Below are 11,038 nucleotides of genomic sequence, written 5' to 3' on the forward strand. Positions count from 1 at the left end.
CCTGAATATCTCCCAATATCTCTTCATTCTAGAATACTGTGAAAAATAAAGGAAGCAAAGGAATAAAGTTAAAAAGTTGCCTTAATGCCAGCAACAGGGGACTGAATCTAGCAGTTGTGGCGTCTGCTCTTCTGGGCTTGTGGGCATATTAAGCTTTGGGATATCCTGGCCTCTCTCAAGTCCTGTCTGAGCCCTTCCGCTCTGTTCTGTCCCTCCAACCATGTGTGGTGTCCGCCGGAATAACCACGTGGGAACCTCAGAGCGCATTCCTCGGGTCTCTGCAGTGGCTTCTGAGTACAGAGGATGTTCCCAGCTGGGGCCTGAGCTCCACACTGTTGCTCCTCTTCAGGCTGGGCACCGGGCCTCTGACTTGGGGTGCATCTCCATCTTGTGGGTCTCCCATTCCCGCGGGCAAGCTGAGGACTTGAGGGCCCAACTGCCACCTCCCAGGAGAGCTTAGCTTTCTGCACACCCGAGGGAGATCTTTCTGGAAACCCTTTCCATTCTGCAGCCCCGCAGGGGCAAGAACAACACGCATTTCTCTACTGACTGGCTTCACCGGTGGAAGGCACAGGTTGCCGGCAGTGAGTGCGTGTGACTGCCCCTCTCCCGGCCCATTCTGTCCTTACCCGGGGAGTGTTGTTTGGCTCATGTTTCTGGAAGACTCTTGCTGACTGTCACATACACGTGGCAGCCTGGGACAATCTCTTAACTGTGGTTCAGAGTTCTTCATGCCTATCACTCACCACAGGAAAATGAGCCTCCCTTTCCTCTCCCCGCTCCCACCCTGCGCTTCCTGTCTTCCTAAATGTCCACTTATCAGACCTCACAGGCCTAACTCCCTAGCGTCCGTACATGGAAGTGTGCTGGTAAGAATGGACACACAGAAGCCAGACTGCTTCACGGCGCAATGGCGGCAGCCAGCTGGGCTTTGCTGCTGGAGGTCACCATGGAAATCAGAGCCTGCCATGGATTTCCCAGGCTTTCTCTCTCTTGCCTTCTGGAATGATGTGATTTTTGTCCCGCACCTGTTTTCTGTAATAGTCAGCCATAGACCTACCTCATGGCCACGATGTGAGCATCGTTCATAGAAGTCAGTGCAATGTCCTTGAGGATTTAAGGACAAAGGTACAGCATTATATTCATCCCCAAGTCACGTGTCTCCTCCCCCATTGACACAATCTTCCACTGGCCGGCCATGTTTTCTTTTTCTTGTTTGGTCCATCCATTCTCATTGATCTGCCATACACCACAGAGTATATTCCACCAGGGTTTGCCTTCTGAGTTCTGTACTTTGCCATCTGTCTGCACCTTGGGGGCTGCGCTTTATGTGATGTAGGTTAATGTCTTGGGACCTTAATCTGTTGGCAATGTACTGCAGGAAGTAGGCTTGTGCTATCGTTTTGTTTATTTTTTTCCCCTTTTCATTCTGCAAGAGGGAAAGCATGTGTGGTCATGGTCATCTTTCACCGAGTTTGTGCCTTCTGTCCAGAGGGGCTCAGCCAATGGGTTCTATGGTTTGTCTCTGTCCACAGCCACCCCAGTGCTCAGCTGCGAAGCGGCCACTCAGACTGAAAGGAGACTGGATCTGGCCCTGGTGACGCTTAGGAGAAGCAGCAGACCAAGAGCGCTGAGATGCAGGCCCCGCTCTCTAATCGATTATAGGTCTTACATAGACACCAAGCTCCTGGTGGCAAGGTTCTTGGAGCAGTCTTCTTGCAGCATGACCCCGGACATCCATGAACTTGTAGAAAACATTAAATCTGTGTTGAAATCCGATGAGGAGCACATGGAGGAAGCCATCACAAGTGCCAGTTTTCTAGAACAGGTAATCGTGTTATTGCTATCTGGCCCGACTCTCACATCTGTTTCCCCTGTAGCCTCAGTCAGCTTCTCCCATTTCCTGTCCCCAGTTTATGGTTATAGGGTTACGTCAAATGAGGAAGGGAAGAAGAAGCTCTAGAGCTTGCCTCCTAGGTATGCTCTAGGTATTTTCTACAGTGCTCTCAGGGGGGGCGGGGAGGGAGGGGAAACCTTAGTTTTCTGGAACACTGAAGCATGCCTAGAGAAAAGCAGAGGATATGGGTAGTGTGAGGAACTCGTCCAACATTTGATTTCCTGAATTGAAGATGCCCCTTGATGATCCTGTTTGCTTTCTCTGCCCTTTGAAAAAATGATATTGGCAAGACTCTGGGAGCTGTTCACATTTCCATGAATTGCCTAGTAAGAGAGATAAGCCAATAAGACTTAGCAGAATAAGCACCGATTCCTCCCCATAGATAGAAAAGTCGAAGGCAGGACTCCTGGATTGAAGCCATCCAGATAGAAAGTGAAATTGGGCCCGCACAGCATTTGCTTGGGTCTCAGAATTCTTTTCTTTAAAGTGAAGATACCCCTGTATCTCTGAATGAGTGAGTTTCCTTCTGCTAAGAACCTTCTCTGCACCCCTTTAAGATGGTTACCTGCTGGGTGCTAGTGGCTCACGCCTGTAATCCTACCTGCTCAGAAGGTTTGAGATCTGAGGATCAAGGTTCAAAGCCAGCCCGGGCAGACAAATCCATGGGACTCCTATAGACAGTTAACCAGCAAAAAGCTGGAAGTGAACCCATAGCTCAAGTGAGGGAGTGCCAGCAGCCTTGGGGAAAAAAAAAAGCCAAGTGAGAGTTCAAGGCCCCGAGTTCAAGCCCCAGTACTGTCGGTTAGAGGGCTGGCCATGGTAGAGAGCCTGGTGGCGTGGCAGAGGGTGTTACCTGGCTGCCTGCCTGTATTATGCTAGGTGCCCAGTAAATACTTCTTGAGTTGCATCAGGCTGATTCTCAGATTTGTGCTCCAGGATCCTAGGTAACTGTAAAGGTATCTCAATTAAATCGTCTCTTTACGTTTCCTTTCTGGTCCTACTTTCTACCTGCTGGCCTCTTACTGAAGCCAGAAGCCAACCCTTCTCCCACTTCTTCAGGGGATCCAGGGGAGAAGAGAGATCTGACTCCTTGTGGAAAGAGGCACTTGAACAACAGACCTATCTCTGGTTGGCTCTCTAGAAGAATGATCAGTCAGTGGTTCTGGATCAGACTCCAGGAAGTAGCCTGGGTGGGGGAGACATTTATTTCCTGGTGTCTCTGACCTACTTCAGTTGCTATTTCCCCGTTCCCTTCCTGCGCTATAGCTCCCACAGCCGAGCAAACAAGGAACAAGCATTTGGAGTCATTTCTCAAGGTCCCACAAACTCTGGCAAGGAAAGAAACAGTCCATACCTTCTCAGGGTCTTTGGAAATGACCCGACCCTTACAGCCCAACAGCCCAATAGATGTTAACATCATCAGTGTTTGCTAGCTCCTCAATCAGTGTTTGCTAGATACACACACACACACACACACACACACACACACACACACACACACACACACACACACACACACACACACACACACACACAGACACACACACACACACACACACACACACACACACACACACACACACACACACACCCTCCCCAGGTTAACGGTTAATTGCTGAGATGCTTGGGACTGGCTATACTGTGCTAGGCCTTCTAGTACTAAGTCACACATGGGTTGTTACAATGCCACACCTCTGCCCCAGGCACAAGGAAGCAAGGATTATGGCAAGGGACCTTTTGTTCCTGACTCCACCACCTTTCGCAGCAAACTAGAATGAGATTTTAGAGCCACTTCAATTTTCCCCAACAGCAAACCAAAACAAAAACCCACGTGTGCCAACTTACCTTCCAACTCAGTGAGCATTGAAAATTTCTTCTTCATCAGGAGTCAAGGCCACGTCCTAAAGACAAATAGAAGGAAGGGAATGTTAGCAAAATTTGATATCCCATCTTTTGGGGAGATTCAACTCTTCATGACCTTACAAGCGCAGAAGGTACCAACGCAACATGTTGAGAGTCATCAGAATGCTATTCTGTGATGCTTGGTGGCAATAAAACTCCAATACTAGGTAGCTGTGCAATTGTCTAACCTTGCATTGATTGGACAGTTCTCCCATCAATCCCCGTGGACAAGGAATTTCTCAACCTTTCCCCAATCTTACAGAATAAGTAGTGATATTATCTACTTCCTTTTCTAATTTATGACATATTTCAAAACAGATCCATCAGCAGAAGTATTTTATTTATCTGTTTATTTTATTTTATTTTGTCAGTTGTGAGGCTTGAATTCAGGGCCTGGGCATTGTCCCTGAGCCTCTTTTGCTCAAGGCTAGCATTCTAACACTTGAGCCACAAAACCACTTCTGGCTTTTGAGTGGTTAATTGGAGATAAGAGTCTCATGGGGACTTCTCTGGCTGGGCTGGCTTTGAACTGTGGTTCTCAGATCTCAGCCTCCTGTGTAGCTAGGATTATAGGCGTGAGCCACTGGCTCTCTGCTGTTTATTTATTTATTTTGTGGTAGTGGTACTGGAGTTTGAATTCAGGCTCTCATGCCTGCTAGGCAGTCAGTCACTTGATTCATGCTCCCAGCCTTTTGCTATTGTTGATTTTCAAATAGGGTCTCACTTGATTGTTTTTTGCCTGGAATGGCCTGGTCCATGATTCTCGTATTTATGCTGCTGGCAAAGCTGGCATGGCAAGTCTGTACCACCTGGTCTGGCTTTTTTTTATTGGATGAAATGAGATCTTGTGAACTTTTTTGCCTAGGCTGTCCTTGGCTTGTGATGGTGTTGATCTCAACCTCCTAAATAACTGTAACTATAGGCATAAGTCACCAAGGCCCAGCCAAAACAGTAGAATCATTCTAAAAGTTTTTACAAATGAGGGTTGGAGGCATGGATAAGTTGGTAGTGCACCAGCCAATGAGGGAAAGCTTCAGGTACAGAGTTTGAGTCCTGGTCTTGCACACACAAAAAAGTTTTCACAAACAGATTGTCCTACTTTCTGTGTTGTTTATCAAAGGTTTATTCAATCCATTGGAAGCACCAATGATCTTTGTTGACATTTTTATAAAATCACTACCTGGCCAGACCAATGGTTCTCAAATTTTCAAGAGCATAAATACCACCTGGATATTCTCTGTCTCTGTCTCTGTTTCTCTGTCTCTCTGTCTCTGTCTCTGTCTCTCTCTCCTAATGAGCTGGGTGCTGGTGGCTCATGCATGTAATCCTAGCTACTCAGGAGGCTGAGATCTGAGGATAGCTGTTCAAAACCAGCCTGGGCAGGAAAATATGAGACTCTTATCTCCAGTTCACCCCAAAAGCTGAGGTGGAGCTGTGGCTTAAGTGGTAGAGTGCTAGCCTTGAGCAAAAGAAGCTCAGGAACAATGCCCAGGCCCTGAGTTCAAGCCCCAGAATCTCCCCTCCCCCCACAAATACTGTTGATGTTCAAGCTCCCTTCCAGACTGTCAAAATTGGTAGTAGATATGAATTCTTTCTTCTAACAAGTTCTGTCCCCATCTTGTCCAGTAATGGGAACCCCTGGCTTAATTAGAAGACAGAGACATGGGAGAGAAACTATTAAGAACAATGTTAAATATACACAAGAAATGACAAGTCACCAATTAGGTATGGCAGGTCTACAGTTGAAATGATAGAAAATTTGGAGAATTTCACCGGGACTTTGAGAACAGGCAGTATGCTAAAAAAAAAAAAAAATACAGCCTTCACAATCCAAATAAGTTTTCCTTTGGGCGAACATCCTTTAAACACATGGACAGATACAGGAAACAGGTCCTAAAGGCCACATCTGGAAAAGCTTCACCTCTTCCCTCCTTACTCTCTTGTAGATAATGGCGCCTTCACAGCCCGGTGCTGCCTGGGCCTATGCGCTGCCTTGGCAGAGACGGCCCGGCCTGCTGCACCTGCAGAGCTGTGGGGACCTGAGCACCTTTGCCCCACCGGGGAGGCTGAGAGCCGAGAGGAGGCCCCGGCCGGTGGAGGCTGAGCGGCCGCACAGCCTCATCGGTGTCATCAGAGAGACCGTGCTGTGACCTGAGGAAGGGAGGGAAGGGTTGAAGGGTCCCCCTCTTTCTGCTGTGGAGTTGGGGGGTCCCCTGTGGGGATGCCTCCAAAAAGGGGACATGGCAAGAAAGCAACCATTCCTACTCTTGGACTCTGTCCCTGAAGGGTGGTTCTTCCAACCCCTTTGGGCTTGGGGTACACTGAGTTGGGGGCGGGGTTAGAGGCAGGAGCTCCTCTTGCTTTGCTGGGTCTCTGGAACCTTCCTGAGGCACACCTGCTCTGGGGTGTGCAGAAACTGCATTGAGGAGACACTGCCTGACCCCTTGTGGATCTCCACGCCTGGCCCTCACTGGAAGGAGGCTGCTATTCATAGCCTCCTGCCGCCTTTGCTCAGAGAGGGACTGGCAGGAGGCAGAGGCCGATTAGCTGTCACTGGCTACTCAATCTCTCGGGTTCCGCTCCAGTCCACTCTCTTTAGGAACAAAGACAGGCGGCAACTTGAAATGAAAGGTAATTATGGAGAGGACTCTTGTCGATTGCATTTATGTGAGTTTGCAAACTAGAACACCTAAGGCAGGAGCAGGGAGAGGGGGGAATAAAATGTTTATTTTGGCAGTATTTGAGTGCAGGCAGTATTTGTGTGTGGGCTCCATGGCCAGAATGGACCTTTCGGGGAGAGTTTGGAGTCTGCATAAAGGCTGTGGTCTGGTTTTCAGGGCAGGTGGCTGAACCAGTTCATCACCAGAGCCGCTGAACCCCAAGAATAGCAATGTGTCTTCACGCATGCAGCCAGCTCCGGGCTGAGAGGCTCCGTGGAGCTGGCTTCTAATAGGGCCATGCCCCATGCATGGATCAATTAAGCCATTACAGTCTCTTGGGATTAGTGCCAAGAAGGAAGGGGGTGGTGTGGAACCTGGTTGGACTCAGGTCGTGAGGCAGGTTAGCGACAGGAAAAGAATGGTGAAACCAAGCCCTTCTCCTACCTGGCACATCCACGTCTGCTCGTGGGTCATTAGTGGTCAGTTTGCGGTTTCCAACTTCTTCCAACGTCTGTGGCTGCCTGAAGGGGAGGGGACGCCATTGCGGCTTCTGTTCCCATGAGGAGAACCCGGATCCTCACTTCACCTGGTCTCAGATTGGCCAGCACAGGGGCTGCTGCTGGAGACTGTGGTCACCGCTGCCTCATGCCGTCCGTCCAGGCAAGCTGTGTGTCCCAAGTTCTCCAAAACCAGACAGCAGAACGTTCCCAAGCTCGTGGCTTTGCGTCCTGTCCCCTGCGAACGGGCCTGGCAGAGTGGCCCTGGGGCCTGCTTTCCTTGCAATGTCCCCTCAGGTGTGAGGTTGGCAGGGAGGAGGCGGTGCCCAACTGCGCATGCTTACCAGAAGGACCAGGCGTCTGCTGAAGCTCAACCCGCACGAAGAGCCGAGCAGCGGCTCCAGCCCCATCACACCCAGCCGGGGCCACACACCCAGGTCCAAGCGTCACAGGGTGTTTGGGATACAGAAATAGGTCTTTGACCTCCATCTGTCATTGACCGAAACCTGTTGTAAAGTATAATACATTCCCTTAGCAGAAAAAAAATGGAGACTCACAAAGCGCTACCATTCAATGCAGCCCCCTTCTTTGTAAAAATAGATTTTCTTTTTAGGGCAGTTTTAGGTTTATAGGAAAATGGAGAGGAAGGTGCAGAGATTTCCCAGGGTGTCTTCTGCTGTCTACACGTGTAGACTCTATTAGCGGCATTCCCCAGGACAGTGGGACATTTGTCACCATTGCTACACCTACATGGACCCCTTGATACACCCCATGGCATGTGTTAACATTTACCCCGGTGTGTGCTGTGGGTGTGGATGAGTGTATAATAACATCTATTTACCATGATCATGTCACACAAGCTAGATTCCTTGTCCTCAAAACCGTCTCTGTATATGCTGGGTGCCGGTGGCTCACACCTGTAATCCTAGCTACTCAGGAGGCTGAGATCTGAGGATCGAGGTTCAAAGCCAGCATGGGAGGAAAGTCTGTGAGACTCTCCAATAATCCACCAGAAAACTGGAAGAGGCGCTGTGGCTCAAGTGGTTGAGTGCTAGTGTTGAGCTAGGGACAACGCCCAGGCCCAGAGTTCAAATCCCATGACTGACAAACAAACCCCTCTAGAGCATGCCTGTAATCCCAGCACTCAGGTGGTAAATACAAGAAGCTTGATTTTTTACTTGTGCTGGTCCTGGGGCTTGAACTTAAGGCCAGGGCACTTGCTGTCTCTGAGCTTTTGTGTTCAAGGCTAGTACTCTTCCTCTTGAGCCACAGCTCTACTTCTGGCTTTTTGGTGGTTAGTTGGAGATAAGAGTCTCATGGACTTTCCTGCCCAGGATGGTTTTGAACAGTGATCCTCAGATCTCAGCCTCCTGAGTAGCTAGGATGACGGGCATGAGCTTTTTAGTGTGCGGCTTTTAAATGGAAGGCCCAGCTTGGATTATATAGTAAGATCCTATCTCCAAAACAAAAAAAAGCTAAAAAAACAAACAAGCAAAGGAACAACCCCTCTTAGTGGCCACTGTATGTCTCTCCCTCTCAGACGTTCCTGGAAACCAATTCTTTTGCCATCTCCGAATGTATTTCAAGTTCCTCCTTGGGGGCTGGAGGCGCGGCTCAGTCGGTAGGGCACCGGCCAGTGATCAAAAGAGTCAAATACTGAATTCATGGCCCAGTCTTGGACAAGAAGAGAAAGTTCTTCCTCTTTTAATAGCTCCTCCTCCTCTTCCTCTTTTGATAACTCTTATGAAATCATTCAATCCCTTTGGAAAATGACTTGATTCATTACTCATACAAGTATTCTGTTGAGGTTGACTTCTTTCCCTCATTTTCCCCCCAAGCTTATCTAGGCTCTGGCCCACATGGCTGCGTGCTGGTTTGGGACCCAGTCTCTCAGTTTCCTCTGAGTCAGGGCCCAGGACAGTGATGAGGAGGGAGCGGGTGGGCAGGGGGGCTCCCCTCTGGAATCTCTGGCCAGGAGACTGCTCTTCCCAGAATCCCACAGGATCTGGGAGAACTGGCAGTCACCGATGGTCAGGAATCCAGGAAGCCCAGCTCCAACAAGACCATCTTTGTGTACAGGCAGGCCTTCCCTGAGCCTCTGCAAGGCAGCCAGGCCCCGGGGCCCAAACACACACTCCATTTCTTCCATACCCCTCACGAGTTCACTCAACAGGTATTTATGGAGCCAAGGAATTCTGGGCAGTGGGCCGGGTGCTGGAGAGAGAGAACGCTGAGCCAGAAGGAGACATACTCAAAACACCTGAGCAAGCAATAAACGCAAAGCCCGTCTTCCTCTTGGGGCTGCTGAACAGCTCCCAGGCCTAACGCTGGAGAAGCTGGAGACCAGAGGGACTAGTCCTGACTCAGCCAAAGGCCATCCATCCAAGGGGATGAGATCCCTCATCCCCCAGTTGATGAGAAAGGTCCTGGGCTAGAGACCTGGGCTTGGGGCAGCATGCAGCCCACTCCCAGGAACTCTTAAAGAAAAGCCACCTTGGCCCCCTGGAATGGGAAGAAGGATTTGTGACAAAGAGTAGTGTTGTGATGGTTTGGACCCCTTGGAAAATGGAAAACCTGCACCTGACCCAAAACTCCCCCACCCACCGAGTGGAAGGAGTAAACGACGCAGTACTGTGACCAGAACTGTCTTCAGAAGTTAATGACCCATAATCTAGTTTCCAGCAATGCCCACCTCCATGTCCACAAACCCCAGTAAAAACCCGAGGTCTTGGGACCCTCAGCAATCATTCTTGAGCCTGCCCACTGGCCCCACTTAAGGGTGTGTGTGTGTGTGTGTGTGTGTGTGTGTGTGTGTGTGTGTGTGTGTGTGTGTGTGTGTGTGTGTGAGAGAGAGAGGGGGGGGGGCGTTCAACTAAGGGCCTGGGCACTGGGCTTTTGTTTAGCTCAAGGCGAGCACTCTACCACTTTGAGCCACAGCTCCACTTCTGGTTTTCTGGCTGTTAATTGGAGATAAGAGTCTCACAGACTTCCTGCTCAGGATGGCTTCCACCTAAGAGCCTTAGATTCCAGCCTCCTGAGCAGGTAGGATGACAGGTGTGAACCACTGAGAGTGTATTTACCCTTAGCTTTGCATTAATACACCTGGGCCTGCTGAGGTCTCCTGTGTGTCTCTCATTGAATGCTTTCTCTGAGGAGACCAGGAACCTTGTGATCTCTGACCTGGTCACTTTCTGAGTACATTTTCTCTTGCCTTGGGCTTGTCACTTCCCAGAAAAATGCTCTTCTTATTCCAGCAGCTTGGGCAAGCTTTCTGGTATTGAACCTTGACCAAAAAAAAAAAAATTCTAAGAGCCCAAATTCTGGATGAATCATGGCTCCTCGCTTGCCAAGTGGCTGGAGCTCTTGGCTCTGTGGGAGTTTTTTTCTGGTGTCTTTTAAAGACAATGAGTAAATTCGGATCCAAAAGGAGTACTGTGCAGAGGCAGGGAGACGTATGGAAGAAGGGAATTCCCAGCGAGGAAACTTGCTGGGATTATTCTGCTCTGTCACGAAGCTGCTGCTCTTTCTGTCTCTATGCATGGCCGCGTGGAGAAGTAAGCAGTGTCCACCAGTAATCAGACACACAGAATCGGACAGGGAGCCCTGGTTGGCTGAAGGTCACGTGACCCGCAAAGAGCAGCAGCTTAGTGTGCATCTTCTACTTCTGTCACAGCCGACTCTTCATTCTCCTGTGGATTCTGACTATGGGAAGGTGAAAGAGGCACATCGCAGATATTCATAAGGAATTAAAGGAGTTGTATCATGTCAGTACTCAGAGTCATAATGACTAGTGTTTACGGTGAGTCCTTCGAGGGCTATCTGTGAATTTAGGCCAAGTCATCTTCCCAGCCCTCTGGACAATTGTTTTGTCAGTTCTTATGACTCTGTTTGCTTTCTTTTGTCTTATTACATTGGCTGACATCTCTAGTGCAATGTAGAAGAGTAGTAGAGGTAGAGGATGTTCTTACCTTTTCTTGATCCCCCCACTCAATAAAAACATTAGCTTTAAATCAATGGTTTAGTTACTTTATCGTGCAAAGATACTGTCTTCAGTTCTTATGTGCTCTCTCTCTCCCTCTCTC

General features: G+C 49.2%; 1 protein-coding gene across 1 annotated transcript in view; it reads left to right on the forward strand.

Annotated features, from left to right (window-relative positions):
- Positions 1-6,034, forward strand: part of Fam189a2 (family with sequence similarity 189 member A2) — a 56,897-nt gene extending 50,863 nt beyond the window's left edge. The window contains exons 10-11 of the mRNA XM_042699399.1: positions 1,536-1,828; positions 5,746-6,034. Coding sequence (XP_042555333.1) covers positions 1,536-1,828; positions 5,746-5,949 — 497 coding nt within the window. The 3' untranslated portion in view covers positions 5,950-6,034. The remainder of the gene's footprint in view (positions 1-1,535; positions 1,829-5,745) is intronic.
- The last annotated feature ends 5,004 nt before the right edge of the window (positions 6,035-11,038 follow it).

The sequence above is a fragment of the Dipodomys spectabilis genome, unplaced genomic scaffold (assembly GCF_019054845.1).
Source record: "Dipodomys spectabilis isolate Male_0828 unplaced genomic scaffold, ASM1905484v1 ptg000241l, whole genome shotgun sequence".
Taxonomy (NCBI): domain Eukaryota; kingdom Metazoa; phylum Chordata; class Mammalia; order Rodentia; family Heteromyidae; genus Dipodomys; species Dipodomys spectabilis.